The 22,693-nt window shown below is 41.1% G+C and overlaps 2 protein-coding genes across 3 annotated transcripts; both read left to right on the forward strand.

Moving 5' to 3' along the window:
- Positions 1-867: 867 nt before the first annotated feature.
- On the forward strand, positions 868-3,749 carry LOC109471110 (sentrin-specific protease 8-like). Of its 2 annotated transcripts, XM_019770333.1 has the most exons (6): positions 868-1,007; positions 1,892-1,980; positions 2,223-2,331; positions 2,686-2,804; positions 2,966-3,016; positions 3,399-3,749. In XM_019770333.1, the coding sequence occupies exons 1-6, from the start codon at positions 886-888 to the stop codon at positions 3,554-3,556; spliced, it is 648 nt and encodes a 215-aa protein (XP_019625892.1). In that variant the 5' UTR covers positions 868-885; the 3' UTR covers positions 3,557-3,749. The 2 variants fall into 2 exon arrangements, with proteins under 2 accessions (XP_019625892.1, XP_019625899.1); XM_019770340.1 differs by lacking the exon at positions 2,966-3,016.
- Positions 3,750-4,122: 373 nt separating this feature from the next.
- LOC109471498 (isocitrate dehydrogenase [NAD] subunit gamma, mitochondrial-like) lies at positions 4,123-16,145 on the forward strand. Its single transcript, XM_019770836.1, has 14 exons — positions 4,123-4,227; positions 4,861-4,914; positions 5,529-5,552; positions 6,115-6,212; positions 6,391-6,506; positions 7,458-7,521; positions 8,751-8,813; positions 9,100-9,169; positions 9,297-9,430; positions 9,982-10,084; positions 10,483-10,629; positions 10,938-11,032; positions 12,251-12,311; positions 15,644-16,145. The coding sequence occupies exons 1-14, from the start codon at positions 4,150-4,152 to the stop codon at positions 15,734-15,736; spliced, it is 1,200 nt and encodes a 399-aa protein (XP_019626395.1). The 5' UTR covers positions 4,123-4,149; the 3' UTR covers positions 15,737-16,145.
- Positions 16,146-22,693: the final 6,548 nt, after the last annotated feature.

Here is a 22,693-nt window from a genome sequence, read left to right on the forward strand (position 1 = left end):
AGTTACATTTCCTGGAGTATATAACATGGTTTTTACTTCTGATCGACGTCTCTTTTGAGTGCCCACACACAAAGCCTAGCGCCTCTCTACTTTCAAAGAACGGATAATTAAGTCTATCATCTAACCCTGTGTAGTTGCGCCATCAAACGACCCGGATGGAATTACACGCGAATGCGTTTAGACTAGAAATAGTATATCAAATCATTAACAGCGGTTGATCTAGACGAAACACAATTACACATCCTACCGTAAACAACATTTCAAACAGATTTCCATCTTGTAGTCTGGTTAGTCCATTTTCAGATCATTTTCTTTCGTTTAAACAGTTTCATTAGAGATTTAGACCGCGCTAGAGCACAAGCAAGAAAAAATTCATTAAATCAACAGTATCAAATGAAACTATTATCGACGGCCAGCGATGATATTGGTAAATGTAAAAGACTTGTAAAACGAACGTACGTTTAGCGGTATTATAAGTACGTAGTGCTAGCAAACCAGTACTCTCCAAGAGGTTTGGGTTTTGGGGATATTTTTAGTGTGTTTTTAGGCTTTTTTATCGGGGTTTCTCTTTTGCACTGAATTTTTTTTCCCACCAAACCCAAGGTTTGGGTTTGGGTTTGGTGGGGAAAAAAAATTCGATTTGGACATAAACTGCAAGCAGCAGTAGCTGCAGTCACATTAACTTACTGAAGTCATCATGCATACCAGGCAAGGGAATACTTATATGGCGACTAAACTGGGTATAATTTACGTTCTTCCGCCATAGATGTTGACAATGTCATATCTATACAGACACGAAATATCAAGGTCTACTATTTAGAACATTTCCCCATCTACAAAAGAAAGCGACTCGCACGCGCAGGGTCACTGCGCACCGGTAGAAAAATGGCGGAACTAGCAGACGACATCGTCCTGAGTTTTCACGATTCTTGCCTCAGAAATTCCGACGTCAGGCTCCTGCAGCCGCCCAACTGGCTGAATGATAAGATATTAGGCTTTGCCTTCGAGTAAGTATGCCTTTTTAGCGCCTCTTAACTGAGAAATACTGAATTTCACTGTTCAAAATAAATTTGTTTGTTGGGACCAGTGGGAGGGGGGCATGGTTTCAGCTTTTTCGCATGGCTGCTATTTCGCATGGCATAGCTCAAATTAAATTCGACATAATTTCTTACATTTTCATACTTAGGCTTGAAAAGTGAATAAATGCTTACCTTGAATTTCTTTCTTGAACCCTGTCAATTAATAAGGTGCCCTCTTAGGCCACACCAAGTAAATTTTATGGATGACGTCCTTTGGAGACCCTAAATCTAATGCGAGAGTGCGAAAAAAAAACAAGAAGGGCTCTAAAAACATGATGCCTAGATAAGAAATATTGGACTGCTGACAGGACCGTCCTGTCTGTTAATAGTTCCAAAAACGGCACTGTTTTGGAGCTATTGACAGGATTTTTTTCAGTGCCATTTTTTTTTTTTGTTTTTTGTTTTTCATTTTTGTTTCCATTTTTTAACCAGGCACAGGCTTTCGGCGTTACAGGTTTCACATCAATCTGACGATTTGCGGCACTGTCGTGACTCTTTGGTCATAGTTACAGGACGCGGAATTTCTTGTTTTTTTTTCTAGGAACAGGCCAAAATCAATGCGCGCGCGGACGTCATCCATAAAATTTACTTGGTGTGGCCTTATGTAGATTTTGAGACGGTCCATACGAGCAAATCGCCATGATGTTAGGGCCAGTGAGTGGTGGGCGAATAGCGGGTGGCGATTGGCTGATTTACCTACCAATAATTTGCATATATCTTAACACAATTTGCATGTATATGATGTTATCAAAAACAGCTAGTGATTCGTTGGGAAGAAGTTTGACCCTTGAACCTGTTATCCTCTGCCACAGGTATTTTGAAAGGGTGCAGTTTGAGGAATTTTCGTCAGATGTCACTTTTATCAGCCCTGACGTCACGCAGTTCATTAAGTACAGCCAAGGTCTGGATACTATATACTTCCTTCGTAATAAAGAAAAAAAAAATCCATATTTTGTAGAAAACATAGTCTTTTAATACAAGCAGTTAACACATTTCTTCATATTTTAAGGTTATTATACTTGAGGTATGATGGTTTCCATATTTTCTACATTGTTATGGTAACTAGAAGTAGCTACTGTATTGTCTTATGTTTTAGACATTCTACACTTAAGTATGATGGTTTACATCTGTTCCATTCTTTAGGAGATGACCTGGCCCCATTTCTAGAACCACTGGAGCTCTCTTGTAAAAAGTATATTTTCCTGGCTGTCAACGATAACAGCAACATAGAGTCTACAGGTGGCTCTCACTGGTAAATACTTGTCTCTCCTTTAGAAATAATTTGACATTCACTGTGTGTAGGAGAGTAAGAAGACACAAAGTACATGTACTCTCTTAGTATGGCACATTTCTGTCATGGGAATGTAATTTCACACTTGTTGGTAGTTGGTAACTTATCCTAGCACTTTGACCATTTGACCATAGCTTAATGTCCCATCTTAAGGACGGCAACTTTTCCAATAGCATTCATGTCAGGTGAGTGACTTAGACTCAAACTGCCAACCTCTTGGTCCAGAGGCAGGGTCGCTAACCACTGGACTATGCATGCTACCTAGACTATCTATACTATCATGTCAACTGATTGTACCTATATTTCCTCCAACAGGAGTTTACTACTATACAGACGGGATGTGGCAGAATTCCAACATTACGACTCCTCTCATGGAAGTGGTAACACAGCAGCCGCAAAACTCCTAGTTAAAAGAGTTCAGCCTTTCCTAGGAGGTAAGTACAGTACTTCTTGTCTGTAATGTTTGTGTAATCCTTACTAAAAGTCCCACCACACCCTTTTTAGATTTGTATTGACAAGTGCATCATGGGGGGGGGAGGTCTCTAGTAACACTTGCTTACAAATTGCATTATAGTTTTTATTGACATTTTTTCAGAATCATCAAAGATTACCTTCAAGGAGATGGATGCTCCACATCAGCAAAATAGTAAGTCATTAAGTTACTTGTGCTAATAGATATTGTTGTAATGGTATGTATATGTTTGTCTTCCTGTTAATGTTGATTGTGCGAAGTGCTTATTTTGTAAGTTAGTTTAAATCTTTTGTTGTCAGTGATATATATGCATTTAGCTGACTGATATCTCTGTAACTCAAAGTACATGGCAAATTGTGTCATACTACATGTAGATGTTTTCTGAAATTTTGAAGTGTGTGAAGTTGGTGTGTTACACTAAAGGGGGCTACTACATGTAGTATATCAGCTTTACAATACAGATACAGATACTAAGAGCACAGTACAGATTTGCTTTGCTTGTTGATCATTGATTGACCATTCTTTCTCTGTTCTGTATTGTTTGAATGGTTCTCAGGTTATGACTGTGGAGTCTATGTCATCAGCAATACTGAACACCTGTGCAGACAGCTTCTCCAGGGGGACAGCAGTCACATCAAGGAGACAGTCACAAGTGCAAGTGTCAAGCAGAAAAGAAAACAACTTCAGGAACTGATACGCTCCTTAGGCAGATAGTCTCAAATTTCTAAGTGCCAGCTTTCTTTGAGAGGATGCCCTAATGCTACTACTTTGGCATATGGAGTCCATATATATAACGTTATGCATCTAGTAAGATGCAGCCATGGCTTTTGTATGAGGGATAAACAAGTTGAACAATCCATGAATTGGCTACCACTTTCATTTATGATACCTTAATAAATGCTTGAGTCGACAGGAAAATCTCATTGTTTTCATTGTCTCTTTTTCTTAGTAGCTAGTGGTTTATTAGTGTAGTCACAGGTTACAGGTTTGACTACATTTAAGGGCAATCGTTTGTAACTTAAGCTGTCAGATTCCAACATCATACAGAACCTCCAAGAGACACTAGCCTGCGTAGCAAAAATCCGGATGGTACCCGGGCTAAACAGACACATAACCTCCTTGTGAGATGTACTTAGCTCATAATGGGATTATGCAGCTACCTGTGTCTCAAATTGTCAAGGGCAACAACAAGTTCTGTCAGTGTCAGGATTTCCCAACAGGTGCCTACTACTGCAGTTTACCATATATCCGGTAGAGGGCGCAGTTGTACGGGCGATTATGACCTTTCAGGACAGCCGTGACCCAAAATGGCGTCCGTGTTGCAGAAATGTTCCGTCCTCTGCCGTTCTCTGCCTGCTAGCGCAGCGGTCAAGGCCTTCAGCCGGGTAAGATCGGTCAGAAAAGTCTCTCTAGCATACAAGGAACGACTGCTACATTCTTCAGCGCTGAAAACTATCTAGTTTTATCAGAATACCCCGATAAAATTGTGACGACGATATTTTCTCATCAGTTGCAGACGACGGTCATATGGAGGTCGTCCCACTGCGTTTGTAAACATGCGAGCACCTTACATGGATGGTGTATTTTAGTCTAGAAAGTACTTATCTGTCTGTACCATGATATGATGCCTTAAATTATACCGTATGATCTACTTTATATGTATTCCTACCGATCCCCTTTCCCCAGAACTTGGTCACTGCTTTTCCGTCACTTTACTGTTATAAGTTTAAGTTTTAAAAATAACTTCAACTCGAGTTGGTTTCACCGTCGGTAACTATAGATAGATAGATATTTCTCACCAACTTTGGTTAGATGTATATTTCTCACCAACTTTGGTCACAATCATAAACGATAGATTTTCTTTTCTGCTAAAAATTCCACTGAACTTACTGATAGTTGCTGTATGTCTAAAAATCATCATTATGACGAGGGAGGCTCATGATCAAGCTGTCAAGAACGAAGAAGATGAAACAGATGCGACCTAAGCAATTTTTGAATCTTTGTATTGTCATCAACAGTCTGCAGCACCATGTGGGCTCCAGACTAGAGACTTGCACAGCGGAGCAGCTGCCGTGAGTATCATGCAGAAATCTTTCAACCAAAAAACTAGCTAGAATTTAAATATCACTGGTCCTAGCTATCTAGCTATAGGCTACAGATATAAAGACATGACCACAGGCACCGGCTCTACTCGACTCCTAGTTACATTATGCCAGATTTCTTAATACAATAATCACATGTGTTTTTTATGTTTTTTTGCTCTATACAAATCAATCTGCTACTGTTCTGAATACCTTTTAGATGTTTATATTGTGATATATTGATGTACATGCATTTTCATATCTTTTGATACATACTATAACATAGGGATAATGGCAGTACTAATGTTGGACTTGACTTTGGCCATTGCCTTCTATAAACCAGTTAACAACAATAACATGGATTATGCATGGTACACTTACAAATGTATTAGTCATACTTGTAATTAACTACAACTTCAGCCTCCATTGCTCCCAAAGACCCCATTCCAGCTACATGTGTATCTCTAATTCTATACAATAACAATATAACAATGACTTTAATTATGTGAATCTATATACTTATTGCTATCAATTGGGTGGCTTTGATTTGGTTTCTGTATGTCATCTCATGCACATGCTCTTGCCTTTTCCTCCTCTTTTGTCAGTATTCTCAACAGCTTGCTACAGTTGTAAGTATTGAAAGCAGACAGTTTTGGTTCAATGATTTTGTGACATTTTTTTTATAATGCTAGAGTTTGCTTCATGAAGATATTTTACAATAGCTTGTTATTACTTTTTTTGCTGTTTCTCTCAGATTTTTTATCAATATGAGCAGTAATCATATGCACACATCACAAGTAGATCTGAGTAAATTTTTTTTTTCAAGTTCTTACTGACTTGAGTATTCTTTTGCTGTTTTGTAGCTTGGTTGAATCATGGTTGAAATGTTATCACAGTTTTCCAAGCACTTGGTTTTCATCAATAAAAAATGTCACTTCTATGTTTGAATGTGACTGGAATTCAAAAACACCACACATGCGTCATTGTGCTTTATCCCATCCAACACCATCAAACACTGTTTTATCAAACACATTAAAATGTTACCACAGTTTTCCATGCATTTTAGTTCATATCAACAGTTGAACTTCTATGTTTGAATGTGACAACTGGAATGTAAAAGAAAAGAAAAAAACTCCACCCATAATGTTATTGTGTTTTATCCAATCTAACATAAAACGTTGTTAACCTCAGGGTGCATCGTCCCAGTATGGGGGTCGCTACACCGTCACCATGATCCCAGGAGACGGCATTGGGCCTGAGCTGATGGGACATGTCAAGGACATCTTCAGGTATTACTAACATCTTCATGTCTCAGGGGTCTGGATATTTCCTTTTAAAAAACTAAAGTGCACTAAACAGTTTTAAATATTAATAGTGTACTAAGTAGTGATGACCTGACTTGTGACCATTTTCCCAAACTCTCTTGAGTTGCCACTGCGTGTAGATTTAACTGATATCCCTGTACAGGTATGCAGGAGTGCCTGTGGACTTTGAGGAGGTCCAGATCACGTCTCAGGAGGGAGATGAGGAGGCCATAGAGAACGCCATTACTGCCATCAAACGGAACGGTGTGGCTCTGAAGGGTAAGGCTTGTATCCACACTATCACCTCAAGCTCTTGTGTCAAGTTATACTGTATACATCTAACCTTTCCTTGATTATAGCCACAGTATTTATCAACTACAAGCAGTTTTTTAAGTAGTTATGAATTGTGTAATAGAGTCTGCTGTAATTTTCAATATCATGATGTTCTTGATTGAAACATTCTTTCTGCTTTTAGAAAAAAACTTGTTGAGGTGTTATATGTAATGTTAAGTTGTTGATGTTGTTTTGAATATACGCTATGTGTTTGAAGAGTTACATTTATGTTGGCTTTGTTGTCCAACATGTGTTGTGATTTGTACTGTACTCTCTCTATTTGTCCCAGTCCACCAACAAACCTGGCTTCCAGACCTCCCTTCAAGTAAAAGTTAATGCTGTTGTATCTAACAGTACAACATAATTTTCCAAATCTGGTTTGAAATGTTTGGAATTAAAATGAGGACATTCAGTGATACCAGATGCAAAAAGATTGCAAACTAACTTACTCAAAGTCAGACTCTTCAAAACAGCACTGCAAAAGTTTAGAGAAATTAGCCTTCAGATGGTTTCAAAATTTTCATGTAAATTTGTTTGACACTGTACTTTTTGAAAGCCTCAGCATACAGTGAAACCTGTACAAATGACCACCACTACATGAGGACTACCAGGTCAATGTTGTCTTACCCGTGTGACCCCTTTTGTAGGCAACTTCTTCCACCCCGCCATGTCTCTGTTCTACTCCAGAAACATGACTATCAGGTGAAGATAACCGCTACCCTATTCTGCAGTTGTGTGTGTGTGCCCTATGGTGTGCGCTTGTGCTGTCTTTTACTTTCCTGTTTTGTTGGCTGCCGTTGCGTTTTTCTGTTTTAGGCTGGACTTCATCTAAATCCTGCTTCTGCCTTTTTCCTTTCATTTCTTGACCCTTCCATCTCACTCATCTTTCCCCCCAAGGTAACATTGAAACGCCACATGACATGCCCCTCAGCGCGTTCAAATCCAGGAATGTGGAAGTCAGGTGGTTCCCTAGCTTGCACTTCCCTCGTAGTCTGCTAGGTGGTGCTTGCGCCTGGCCTGACTGATGCAGCAGTGATCCATATTGCTTCTTCCCAAGTGCCAAAATATGTTATCCTTTCTCTGTGATAAAATTATATTAATTATGAAAATAATGATAAGGCGTACTACAAGGCTACATGTATCTAAGAGTAAATAACCGTTTTCTGATCAAAAAGCTGCTTTGTAGCTCAATTTAAAGCCGTGAAAAGTTCTACAGAGCATTCATCTGCAAACTCAAAATGGAAAGAAGTTATTCACACTATTCGGTGCTAAGAAAAATAAAAATGCATAGCCTTAACATTTTCTAGTTTCAGTACGAAGCCAAAGGTAACATATTTGGCATCATGCACACATACATGTAGATGAGTCTTCACCAGACCAAGGACATTATACACAGTGTATAATGTCCTTGACCAGACTAACAAAATGGGCTGAAAACTTCTAAAATTTGGCCAAATAGGGTAATGATTTGCCAGGAGAGTTTGGCCACCATAGAGTTTATTTCCCCGCCTAGGTAAATGGGAAATGTTACCCTTAGACTCTACTTTTGTCGAATTCTACGACCTAAAAGCCCTTTGGAAGGCCCGGTGAAGGCTACATGTAGATCCTAGAGCGAGGCTGTCTGTTCCTCCCTCCTGCTAACCACCAGGCGTTTTGCTTTGGTGTGATTTGTTAATGAGATGTGTGCTTGGAATGTACGCTGCATCGTAGGTGGACTTAAGACTCTACACCTCGACCCTACGTTTGGTGTGTCACGGAATGTAGCAGTCAGGTATGCATGGACAAGCACTCGCTTTTTTTTCTTCTTCAGAATTTTCTAGCTGCTTAAGTCTGCTGCATGCTTCATCTTAGAACAAGATTAGTGTATGCAAACATTGATATGTACTGATAATCTTGACATATTGTCAACTATTCTAGCAGTCTAGTTTATTGCTGCAGTATATGTTATGTTTATTCAACTTGTCTCAAAATACCTACTAGTATTCTTACTAGTAGTCTTATTTATACTCTAAAATTTGATTAGAGTGTTATGGAGAAGTTTAAGTTTGCTTTGTTTTCTAAAGTTGCCAAGTTCTGAACAAAAACAAAACAATCAGCATGAGACATTGCCTATTTTATGTACCCAAAGGTACCCTGGGGCCACTACAAGTATAGGCATTAAGCTAAGCTGTTTTGTTGTGTCCATTTCAGAGTGAGGTTGGACCTGTTTGCCAACGTGCTGAGGTGTAAAACCTTCCCTGGACTTCCTTCAAGGTAAGTCCGCAACTTTCAAAATAAGTTCCACATGTGCACCTTCAGAACTTATTTATAGTATTGTAATTTAAAAGTCTACTCTATGTACTAAGACATATGTAATAGAAAAACTTCCTTTAGAAATTTGTATACAGTATTCAAAATAATGACCAAAACAGAACTCTTGAAGATGGTGTGGTTTATCGTATTTTGATGTTCATCACTCTTTTAAGATGTAATTGAGTATACTGTGACTGGCACCTTTGTACTATATTCTGATAACAGTTTGTTTTTGTGTACATTTCAGACATGGTGACATTGACATTGTGATTATCAGGGAGAATACTGAGGGAGAATACACCAGTCTGGAGCATGAGGTTCATTAAATCTTATCTTAGATGAAAATGTCTTGCTTTATTCTAACTTCCAAAATCCACTGTTTTTGGAGACCCACCCACCATGTAAAAGTATGGATTGCGAAAATGAAGACGAAATATTTTGCAGAACGTGCCAGGCGTTGTGGAGAGTTTGAAGATCGTCACAGCCAAGAACTCAGAGAGGATCGCCAGATACGCGTTTGAGTACGCCCAGAGACACGGCAGGAAGAAGGTGACAGCAGTTCACAAGGCTAACATCATGTAAGAACCTTTTTATAAAACAACTGCCAGTAGCTTAGTATGTTGTCAAGATTTATTCATTACACAATCTTTGGTGCACCTGTATTCTTCTTTGAGAAAAGTACTGTGTTGTGTTGTGTTGTGTTGTGTTGTGTTGTGTTGTGTTGTGTTGTGTTGTGTTGTGTTGTGTTGTGTTGTGTTGTGTTGTGTTGTGTTGTGTTGTGTTGTGTTGTGTTGTGTTGTGTTGTGTTGTGTTGTGTTGTGTTGTGTTGTGTTGTGTTGTGTACCAAAGAAACTATGAATTGGTCTGCCAACTGAGGAAACTATTTATGAATGGGAAATTTCATCTGTCAAAACAAACATTGTTAAGAATAATTCTAAATGTAATATGCTTGATTGTGAAGCTGTATAAAAGCCTAAAAGAGGAATATAGTGCATTGTAAATTATCAAAAAACTTGTTGGATATGAACACTCTGTTGTTATACATGTATTTCACATTACAGTATTGTTCTTTGTTTATTGTATCTGTATGATGTTTTGGTGAGTTTGCTGATGTTTTTTTTCTGTACAGGAAAATGGGGGATGGTTTGTTCCTGGAGTGCTGCAGGAAGATGTCAGAAGAGTACCCCAACATCGAGTATGAGTCCATGATCATTGACAACTGCAGCATGCAGGTAAGGCAGCTGGCTGGGCAGTGAGTTACAGTAGTAGACATTGCCATCAGGAGAAAGGAAGGCTTTGCCAACATCTTGATGACACAGTGTTCCAGAAAAGCAACTAGTTTCAGCCTCTCCCAGGGGAGATTCTGCTATACCTTACAAGGAATAGTAGAGTCTCCTCTCGGGATCCATAACATTAATATATGCTTGTAATTTCTATTTTAGTAGGAAGTTGCTCTATCTAAGGTTATTGTTGGCATCAGCAAAGTCCATGCAAGATGTTTAAAATTCGCAAACTCAGAAATCAGAAGAAGTAGTACATTATTTTAAGATATTGAGATACAGCCTCTTGTCTTTTTGTAGATATGAGTGCTGTAGTATAGATAACACCTTTGATCCCATTATTGTTCCAGATGGTGTCTCGCCCTCAGCAGTTTGATGTGATGGTGATGCCCAACTTGTACGGGAACATCATCAGTAACATCGGCGCAGGGCTGGTGGGCGGGCCGGGGCTCGTGCCGGGAGAGAACATCGGGGAGGACTACGCCGTGTTCGAAACAGTTCAGTTCTTCTTTTTGTTTTGATTTAAGTTCTTGTAAAATGGGTGAAAATGATCAGGTTATTACAGCCATTCAATTACAAATGTATATTTCTGGTAAACAAAGTTTTACATATCTGCAGTACTTAAGGTGTCTACTAGGAGGTGCTGTTTTGCCAACTGCATGGCACCTGGTCTGAGCTGTCATGTCAAGCAGTCAAATTGTGGCAAATTGTTTTTTTATGTCCAGAATACTGGATTTCACTTGATTTGTAGTGACATGACTTCAAATATGATTAAGATATGACTACAAATGTTTTATTTCTTCAGGCCACCAGGAACACAGGGAAGTCCATTGCAGGGCAGAATGTTGCCAACCCGACCGCCATGTTGTTGGCAAGTTCACTCATGCTGGAACACCTCGGGTATGCAAATTATCCATGTACCAAACAACCTTAGAAACGAAATAATTCTAGAGCTCACTGAATAGTCATAAACTAAAGTGGATTTTAGAGTTTAAGTAACATACCCCTACAGAGACAAAACTAAATCTAGGAAACTCTAGACAGGGTCTTTACCTAGACCAACACTAGTGTGGCAAAAGGCAGCTCACAGAACATATTACATTTCCACTGGGCACATCACTGTTGGCTAACTACCACGCCAACTGAAACATCAACAAACACACGGAGGTACTGCTGCCAAATGGATCCAACACATCCTGGGCTACAGCAGGACATGTTTGTTGTCCAATGCACTGCAGTGTTGAAGTACATGTAAAGCAAACTTACAGGTTGTCAAGGTTTAGAACATGCAGTACTGTCACTTTTTATTTTAAAGAAAGATTTCAATTTCAGACATAGATCTACATAAAACACAGATTACAGACATACGTTGTAGTGATTGTACATATGTGCATGATTATTCAACTTGACAAAGTAGCCCGTATGTACAATGTACCACAGTGTTGAACGACATGCAAAAGCACAAGGAAGTAAGAACTGTGTATAATATATATGGTCATTGACTGTAATGATGTGCAGTAAGAGTGTAAAGAGTTTACGTAGCCATGTGGTGTGTTTGTTAGTAAGTGTGCCAGGGCAGGGTTGACATGAGATCCTCCAGTCCAAGTTTGTGTACCCAACCCTGGGGTGATGCCTACTGGGATACCTGTAGGTACAGATAAATAAACCCTGCTGGCCTCAGACCAAATACTGCTGCAGCAGGTGTGGATGGAGTTAAACCAGCCTGATTACCTCATTTTGTAGTGAATCAAATGGTGAAACAAAGCTGGTACACCACCAAATTTCCCTTTTCTGAGGCTACCAGTAATTTACGGGTACAGATAAATAAACCCTGGTGGCCACAGATCAACTTGTGGGGTAGCAGGTGTGGATGGTGTGAAACCAGTCTCATTGGCTCATTTTGTATTAAATATGAACAAGAAGGTTTAAAATTTTTGATTTTAAACCTCATTGATCTAAAGAATATACAAGAATTTCCCTTTTTGATCTGAGCCTAATTTACAGGGATCATAGATGTCAAGCCTGTACAGGTGACAAGCATTACAGTTAGTTTTAAATGAGTTAAGTATAAATGGTTTATCCCCAAATGTTCTTGTTGTTTCTACCCTACCTATACAGATTGAACATGTATGCCAGCCTGATAGAGAATGCTGTGTACAAGGCTCTTGCAGACAATAAGGTAAGATATGGTATATCAAATGGGAATGAATGATAAAAATGATGGATGGGTGGGTGGGTGGGTGGATGGATGGATGGATGGATGGATGGATGGATGATGTTATTTTATCATGACGTCTTCAAATTAGAATATTGATATATTTTTCTGTCGCTTTAAATTCAGCAAGCTTAAGAAATAAACACAAGATACCTGTATGAGTTTCTGCCTCGGTGCCAAAACATGCCAAACCCTGGGAGCAGCCACAAGACCTGGCAAATGTCTGAAATACTCCCCACATGTTCTAGATCAGTGTCAAAGTCAGGACACGGACAGTTTGATCAGGTGTGAGTGACTAAAGTGGGTGAAACAGAATCTTCCATGCAGGGGGGAAACGGCTAATCTCCATGCAAAGTCTGGGGGGAGAGCGGAAATTGGCACAGTTTTCTTTCTGTCCTTTGGGAGGAAGAGATTAAAAAAATCTGGAAATGTGCTGTGATTTTTATCTTCTACTCCATGATCCACTAGCCTGCTTACAAAACCTGTCCTACATCCTCTCCTATTTGCAGAGAGGATGTAGGACTCGGGAGCTATAATAGGTTTGGTAACCAGGCTACTACTCCACATTGTGTTGAAGATTACTTAGTGACAAAAATTTCTTGGTGTGAGCTTTTTTTACCTTCTTTTTCAACCCTTGTCAAAATGTCATTAATCAACACTGTTAGCTGTTTGACACTTCTGGAAAATAACTATTATTGGTATGCATTGTTGAAATGTTCAAAGGAAATCATGTAGAATACAACATCCCCTCCACATGTGTATTCCCTTCCTGCCTTTGTGCTGACTGTGACCAGGTAAACTTCCCTGACACAGTTGTTTGTTTGAAGTTCAGTTCTAGTCCAGTAGTTATGAGAGTTGTGCCTTCAGTGCTGTTGTTGGGGAAACAAGACTGGCCTTTCCTCAGCTATGTTTTCTCAGGTGTTCAGTGAGGATCTATCCTTTAGGTATACATACACATTGTGACAGCTGGTATTAATCGCTACATATAGGGCTGGCTTTAGAACTCCAACTTGGTTCAGCTTGAGCAATACACATAGACCTATACTGAGTAGTCTCTACCAGACTACAAAGGGTTGCCAGAAAATAGTAAAAATTGTCCAAAAGGTACATCAGATTGTACACATTACAACCCGCAGAAATTTTCATTCTATAGCTAGCTATCTCCTCCAGCATATTATGTAGTATATATGGCCAAGCATCTCCAGTTCATCAGGACACATCGGCATTCTATTAAAGGTCCGAGACTAGTGCACTAGGAAAGGGCTATTATTACCAGCAACATCCAAAATCTCCAAGCAGATCATACGGTGGCAAGGCAATATCCATTAGTCACAGGAGTGTCCATTAGCCACTGAAGAATGGACTCTACTCTGGCCAATGGATACTGCCTTGCCACCGTATGATCTGCTTGTAGATGACAACATCCCCTTCCCACACACAGAACAGTTGATAGACAGACCATCAAATTGGCAGGTAATTAGATTAGATGTTTTAGGCCACCCTTATGTACACCAGGTGCCAGGGGGAATATACGATGACACTTAAAATTGTTGGGAGGATACAGTTTAATGCAGACCAGGAGAGGGCGACAATCCCTCCTGATCCTGTGGCCTATCATTAACTCCTGGTGTAGATGTTAGTGTGTGACTGTTTGAGACAATGTTGGTGCTTTATTCCAAGAAGAAATCACACAGGAAATCCTGGTATGGGTAGATATAGATCCTAGCTAGAATTGAAGAATCCCCCCCTCCCCTGCAGAAAACTTTGATTGTTTTGAAAAAAAAAAGAGTATTGAAGGCACTTGAATCACTTCATTGGCAAATGGTTAGAGAGCAGGTGAATAATACAGCTGGATTTTAGGCTTTAGAAGTGTGAGCTTCTTGCTGCAAGTACGTAATACACATAATGAATACACATCACAGAATGATATGTGATGCAATACACATATGATCATATGGAAGTGTAATGAAAACCAGAAGGAATATAGAAGGATCTTCTGTGAGATGCCTGTCAGGAAGAAAACATATCAAGCTCCCACCAAGACATCTTGGCAGAGGACCCGATGAGGACTGACATCTGCGGATCTTATTTGGTACCCCTGACAGTCTCCTCAGGGTGACAACAGACCCAAACCTGACCTTTAACCTTTCCAACACAGGGGTGCCAGGCACCTCTACAACAGTCTTCATATCTCTCAGATGTTTCCTCCACATGTGGGATAGGCAACATTTCCTGTTAATGTTTGGAAACAAAGTTGACTGGTAGGTACGTTCATCTGGACAGGATAGGTTGACCTCACTTGGGTGAGAGAAAAATTGACAAGTAGAATGAGAGGTGGCCAGAAAGGTCAGACACAGGAAATGAGGTGAACTTGAACATCCCAGAAGGTATTAGAGGTCGACATGGGAGAATTCAGGAAGCCAGAATTCAGGAAACCAACGCCACAGTATCTGTCCCAATCATGGTGAAAGCTGCTCTGTACTGGTATTAGAAATAGTGGATACTCATCAGGAGTCAGGTGCTGGTAAATAGTGGCTACATTTGAAGTGACATGTTTATTTCAGCTCACACAGAGACTGGTATGCAGGGCTTAGCCTGCTTCCTTCCTCACATCTTGTGTGCAGCTGTAGGAACTGATAGTGTTGAGATAAGCGTAATCCTGGCCATGGAAGGTTCCTTGCCAACCCTCACCAGCACCTTAACACTGGTGTATAAACTTAGGACTTTCCATTAACCAAGTTCAGGAGGGGTGACTTGATCCAGAAACTTTTTTTCTCCCTCGGGCTGGCTCAGAATAGCCTGGGTGCCATCCGTTTTGTAATGGGGCTCCTTGCAGTTCACTCGCTACCCCAAAGTTTTATGTTTGATTTAAGTCACTTTTGACTTGATAGAGTTCAGGGTCAAGGAAACAGCGTCCTTTATGCAGTCGTAAATGGCAAATTGAATACTCGTTATGAGCCACACACGAACACACTTTCGACTTGCTACCATGGAAAGCCAGCAGTAACTACGGTGGCATATACTAGTAGCTATAGGCTAGCCTCTACCAGGCTTTGGGAAGCAGCTGGAAAGAGTAGAAATTGGCCAAATACGCAGATGATACGCTAGGGGAGTTGGTCTGAGAACATTTTGCTGCTCCTGAAAAATTGGTAATGGCTAGATAAAGACTACAGGTACACCAGATGTTCTGGAGCTGTACCTAAATGATTTTACAGGTACAGGTACAGGCAGTAGTTACATACAGCCCTAATGCAAAGCCAGAAATCTCCTGACTTCTACCTGTATGCCATCCACAGATCCGTACCCCAGACCTGGGCGGTCAGCACTCTACCATGGACATGGTGCAGACTGTGGTGAAGGAGGTGGAGGCTCAGGCAGCCAACATCTGAACATCACAGGCATTATTCTTTCAAGGACCTGACGTTTATATACACATCAAGTGCAGTAACTTATTCCACCTTTACTCTACTAAAAGAAGTTCTTAATATTCACAATGTAAGACAGGATGCTGTGTTCATCAGTGTAGAAATGTTTTCCAAGAAGTTGTGACAGTGAAAATGTAGTGCCTTTTGAAATGGGACTGTTGAGTACAGCAGACTTACTGTTATACCATTGTTTAGTAAATTTTACATATATATGTGCAATTGTACATTGTATATTTGTGTAAGAAGATTTAACAAGTCTCATCATCAATGTTTTTGCAAGAAGTAGAGCCACACAGTGTTAAATACTGTTGACTGAGACTTTCGTATAAGGTTGTGGAGCCGGTTTTCATAAAGCACATGTATTATTAAAGTTATTGTAGATGTTCCATTTGGCATCTTCTATTATTAAAGAGAGCAATTAACATGGACAGCAACAAAAGTATTTGTACATGTTACTCCTTGCCACAAGCAAAATGCTTTCCTTCTCATTGTAAAGATTTAGTTTCAGTATCAAAAGTTATATCTGCAGCTACTTTACCTTTTTTGGCATCAACACGAATATGTCAATAAGCTGGACCCAAACTGGGTTTGAAACCTGGAGCTGGTTATTTCTGTGTTGCCCCATGACCTTGCTGTTGACCCTGTCCATAAAGGTCATGACCTTTGTTCTCATAAAGTTTTTAGTTGACATCCTGGAAATATTTTGTAACTTTATACATAAATGATGTTTGGATTGAATTTCCACCTATTAACATTTTTGTTTGATATGAAATCCATCAGAAAACAGTCATTAGCCAAGTGTGTCTTATCAACCATGCACATCTAAATGCCTCCCTGCCTAACCTTGAAGTTGGTAACAAACCTGGCACATCTGGGCCACGAACCCGTACATAATTGCAATTAGGCGGACCTCTTGTACCTGTAGGGTGGTGCTTTACTATGCTGTGTTGGAGCATGGAGTTAACTCTTTTAACTCCATGGTAGGAGCAAGTAGGCTTTGCAAACAGGGCTCTCCTTAAACCTCTGAGCTTGAAGGGAGAAATATAATCTTGAATTTATGTCTATGGGGGATCCTAAGAGAGAGACAAAGAGTAAAACTCTCCCTCAGCCTTCTTTTGGCACAGAGGTAGGGCCAAGAAAGGGAAGACAGGAGGACAGAGCATTTGAAATCGGTGAGGGGTAAGAAAACATCCTCTTGCGTTCACCCTGACATTCTACATGGAAATAACACTAGGTAATTAAAGCATTAACTTTTGCTTCTGTGGGAAACATTTTCCCCCAGGTGTGTTGTGTCGCTCTGACTTGGCCATGTTCCTTGGAATGTTTAATATCGCCCTTATCTCCTCATCTTCTGCAAGGTCAAGTTTGCTGCTTGGTAATGAGTTCTGCTTGTCGGTCCCAACTAACGACGTTAGTGCCAAACAACCTTCAACAAGCTAACCGTAGCACATCAGTTTATATTTATACAGCCTTGGTCTAGGCCCATTGGATATGCATACGTATACATCAGTTGATAGTCATCATACTGTGACAAGAAACCTGTAAGTTGCACAATTTACGAACCAACGACATGCTGACAAAAAAAGCTCGAAACTGATTTCAGGGACATGTTATTTTCAAAGCGACCAGCTCACATACACTACATAAACAATTTGTTTCGCATCTCCGAGAATACTGGAACAGTAGCGAGAACAGGAGTCTCGTGGGAGTCACGGGGATTAGCAAATAAAAGGTTAGGTGAAGATAAATTCTGGAAACAACAACTACAAATCCCATGTAGACAGTGTAGACGGTCTTTCAAAAGATGGCACGAGTTTATTCAGTCAATCTGTTTGAGATGAGAGCAGTAAGGCGATTTCCTTTTGTTTCTTCACTAAATGGTTTTCACTAGATTTGTTTTCCTTGTCCGGAAAACAATTGGCCCCTTTGTATACAGGATTCATCATCCTTGGACCGTGTAACGAGCTACAATGGCCCCGCCTCCCCCGAGCCACCTTGTCAATCAAACCCCAGTCCCTCAAAGCCCAATTTTCAGTAAACAGTTTACTGTATGTTGCCAACAGTCGGGTCTCAGGAGACATAACGCAGGGAGCGTCTTCTCCAGACTGTGACTGTGTGCGATGCTTAGAAGATCGAGTGAGCTTTGAAGAGCTGCTGTTTTCCTGTTATTTTCTTTTCGCGAATTTACAAGTTGGTTCTACCTTGTTTGACTTTCCCGTGGCTCCTGCTGCGTTTTCTCACAGGAAGAGCTCACGTCATCAGGAAGTCGTTCACAGGATCAGCTACTCGTTTCTCTAGGACGCCCGCGTGCCAACATCGCCCCACATCTCTGCTGGCTCACTTCTGCCGCTCCTGACACAACTAGGGCGAATAGAAGGCCTGTCTCCTCAAGTCTAAATTTGAAGGCTGTCTCCTGAGGAAGCTCATATCCTCGGGTCCGTGCGAACACCAAGAATTTGAGAGGGTTTTGGAGAGTGTTGGAAGTTTTTGGAGATTGGTTTCTGAGGTCCGTCCTGACTGGTCAAGCGGGGAATTGTTGGCATTGCTAAGACTTTGTGTGAGGAAAAAGTACCCACCGGTTTTCCATCTCACTGACCAAGAGGAGGGAGAGCCTCTAGCTGAACAAGTCGGATTGTTTTGTGGATCTTCCTGCAGATAGACAAAGGTGAGTGACGTCTGTCATCATTTCGTAGAAAACCTAGTATATCCGGCGGTGTCTGTAGACTTTATCTGTGGCCATGGTAGAAACTACAAAGCTCGCTGATAAAACGTGTTGTTTTGACTTGCCTAACATCAGCTGGGTAGTGTCTCCGGCTGTCAGCCTGGTGTTTCCTTCATGTTTGTATCTTGAGAATTCATCATCTTGAACAAAGATAAGGACATGCCAGTGAAAGTGACCTTGCAAGTATCACCCTCTAGGCTCGAGCGCTCAAGGAGATCTTGATGTAGTTAGTACCTGTCAGGTTCTATATAGGGCTTGTGGGATGTTTTCAATTGCATGCTATCGCAATGTTTGCGTTGGGGTTTAGTTTATAATGGTTGCCAGACAGGTTTGTGACATCTCTGCATGCCTGTCAGCGATAACAAGCTATGGAATGGCAAGGCTCCCTTTAACTGCGCGGACACCTCTGTTATTATAGACTGGGTCATTTTCAGTATTCTCCAAGCAGACCTTCTGGTGGCTGCAAAGACAGTATCGAATTTGGCAGACAGTTACTATTTTCCATCCGTAGGCTGGCGTAAAATGAAGATACCATCCAGTACTAAAAGGAGAGCCCGATAGACCGAAAGACGCATAAAAAGACGCAGTGAAAGTGATCTTGCAAGTATCGCTCTTTAGGCTCGAGCGCTCATCGTAGACCTTGACATATAGTTACATACATCAGTATTCTCACAGTAGAGAGAAGGGTTCGGAACATACATCTGCTTGGAGATTACAGTCATGCATCTGTAAACAGCATTAGCTTTTACCTTCAGTCAAGCTCTACAGAGTCCGCAAAGTTTGGAAATGTGAGCCCTGTGCGGGTTTAGTTCTGGAGCTTGGTGGCGGCTATCGCAGTACGTTTGGGTGATGGCCAATCTACACCTATTCACTGTAGCCACAGACCGCAACAGTGCAACTGTGGGATGGATAGAGTTCAATGGTTGCGTTACTGCACGATTAGTGGTAATGTTTATTGGTATAGTCTCGATGAAGACTGGTGGACCATATCTGGGGACAGAATGGGAAATTCACAGGGGCTGGACGAAAAAGGAATAAGGAATTCACAAGAAAGCTGACATGAACATGCACACGAAGTTGTTAAGGCGAAAAGCTTTGATGGTTGACATTGAGATGATTGACACATCTCTATGAAAACAAACTAACAACTAGATGAGCGGAAAATGTGCATCGATCTATCCATTTGTTGTCTGCTGACTAGTTTTCTCACACCCCTGCCTCCCTACCTGTCCCACGGAGTCACGCACTCCACCTCATCCCTACTGATCTTAGCCCCACATGATTATAGCAAGCTTTTATCTATTTATCTATATTTATGTTAGTCCTATTGTTGTTGAAGAGGTATAATTTTAAGGTTGGTTTTGTATTTCTATTTTGTAGCTTATAGTTGGATATTTTGAAGCTTGTAGCTTGAAGCGTTTTACCGGCATAAAGACTTAAACTAGAGAATGTGTTCACTTTAGTGATTCACTACTTGCACAAGTGACTTGCAACAGTTCTTTCTCGTAAACTTACCATTCAAAAGCCACTTATTCGCTGAAAGGAGAACAAAGAGAACCCGGCAGGCGAGAAGCCAGCCTACGGGACCGGTACAGGTCATGGGAGAGAACTCCGAGTCAAAGGGAGGCTTTTATTTCTCACAAATGGTCCGGTGTGACCGTGACGACCTGATGACTCTGGGACAGAGAGGGAGGGCGCTGCCCTGGACACGGGAGGATGTCTTCTGCTCACCTTCAAGTAGATGTGGAGAGGGAACATTGTGACCTTCTCCGACTATTCCGTGTGTCTGGTTCTGATAATTGCTGGCTGTCAAAAGCTGGTCAAGTGCTGGTCACTAGATGCTTTGAGTTTGAGATCAGTACAGATCAGCGACTGACATTTAATTAGTCAGGATTGAGAATATTACAGACTATACATCCCTTGGTCCAGGCTCCAGCTCTACACCCAACAGTGCTGAGTGAACGGCATGGAGTCACCATGGACAGCGCAGTTGATCGCGAAAATGGTAATCAAAGTTCTAACTTGACAAAAGCAACCACTGATGGCGCTTTTTACGTGGGAATAAACTATTCAGCTTACGAGCAACACAAAATGTCTGAAGAAAAGCTGTTCAGGTCAGTAAATCTGAGTCGACGAACTCCAATTAAAGTGAGAAATCACCCGAAGCTGTTGACAGAGTAGGATACACTTTCACTGACACTCACACAAGGGACAGGGGCGGAACGAATGGCCCATGTCAAGTGGTGTAAATGGTTTCATTGTCCCATTATTTCTCTAGTACTAGTATCACAAATTTACGATGTCCCCAGGCAGGTATTGTAGCTGGGTCTGTGCTATAGGTTACGATAACAGGATGTGAGCACAGATTTACAGTCCATGACAAATGTAGCTGACAAAGTCACGAATAAGAAAACACGACGCTGAGTTAAAGGAAGGGAGGAGCAACTGCTGAGGCACTAATCTCAGAAGCTGAAATGTAATCTCCAAGCAGATATTGGGATTAAGATTATGATACTACTATTTGCCCCCCCCCCCACCAAAAAAAAATAGAGAGGGAAAAAAGCAACACTGACTGAGACATTTCTAAATGGTCGAAAAAGAACACACATGTACAGCACTCCAACCTTTCTAAATCCTAGAACTAGCTCCAGGTACATACTCGAAGATAACCTTGAGTACTCTCTCTGGGAGACACATTTGTAGAAGTCGGCCAAATTGGATAAATAATTGGCCGGGGTTAGGAGGGTAGTTAGCCGACCAGGCATCCCCCAGGCCTCGGGAGGTAACAGGCACGAAGACGGCCTCCTTTAGACTGATTTATGCTTGGAAGAATCGTGAGCATATGAGGTTAGGTGGGAACGAGTGGTTAGCAGAGTGTTGATTGGCAGCGGGTCTGTGCGGTCAGTGGGTCGGTAACCTCTGTCCAGCGCGGCCTGGTGATCTCAGACCTCAGGCACACATTCCCGACAGACGACACGGTCAGAGGTGGACAGCCGATCTATCTTCGGTAAGGACCTCGCTTTTACCAGACAGTAATCACCGAGCCACTCATTAGCGACCAAAAAGTGTGATTATTAATATTCGAAAATAATTCATGATGTAAAAACAGGTAAAAGTATGATATTTAGAAGTCGCAGACATCAAAGCACGCAAAAGAAATATTTCTTTCTCTAGCGATCTGTCAAATATTTGTTCGCTCAGCGGTGGTAGCCTCGAGTGTACAGTCATCTCCAAGTAGATGTCTGGCGGCAAAAGCGTTACGGTTAAATCTGCCCATCTAGAGAGCCTCGTGTGGCAAAGGGATACTGCGTGGCAAATTTGATACTGTCTCAATTTGCAGCCACCAAAAGATCTGCTTGGAGATTAGTGGGAAGGAAGTGAAAGGAAAATATCGACTCTCTGGAGGTGCTTAGGGATAAGGGAATTACAGAAAGATTAGGATTACGTAGATGTAATCTCGATAAGAGATTTTGTTAGATCAAATGATATTATTTGATGATTGACGTGTGTAAGACGACACTCCTGTCAGACATCCGAGTGCACTGTGTGTATTTGTCTGTTGTAGAATCTCGCCTATCCTTTTAAACAATTTATATTCTTTGAGCAACAAAACAATGCAAACATATTTACAACACTTGTCAACAAAGATGACAAGATTATGAGGTATAAGACAGTTAACACCGACTCGCAGTGTATTTCTGACTGGCGTGTTGTCTGTACTTAAGGACCCGGTAGCACGTAAACACACATGCCGGGATGGTAAAGGTCCTCCGTGGGCAGTACCACAGCCTTCCTCCTGTCACTGTGTTCCTGTTATCCTGCCAAGTTAAACACTGTGACCGTGTGGCGTCTGTCTTGGGTTCACCCATGTTATTTACTGTAGTTACCACTAGAACTCGTCCTAATGTTGACTACGTGTCTTGCATATGGTGTGGGTTTTTGTACGATTTTGATGTCGCAGTATTTTGAAGCATGCTGTGACAGAACCACCTCCCTGGTAAAATAATTGGCCATAGGATACCAATTTTACCCTCGGAGATTAGACCTCCCTTCGCCGGGCAAATTCTTATGGCCAATTAGTGTAATTTAAGGAAATTTGAACTATTTTTCCTCCCAAAGAAGATTCCGGTGGAAACAAACGTTTCAGAAGAGTTGTTGGAAGGAATCCGAAGCAGGCAGTGTTGGTGTCTTTATTAAAA

Source organism: Branchiostoma belcheri, unplaced genomic scaffold (genome assembly GCF_001625305.1).
Source record: "Branchiostoma belcheri isolate BF01 breed outbred unplaced genomic scaffold, Haploidv18h27 scaffold10, whole genome shotgun sequence".
NCBI lineage: Eukaryota > Metazoa > Chordata > Leptocardii > Amphioxiformes > Branchiostomatidae > Branchiostoma > Branchiostoma belcheri.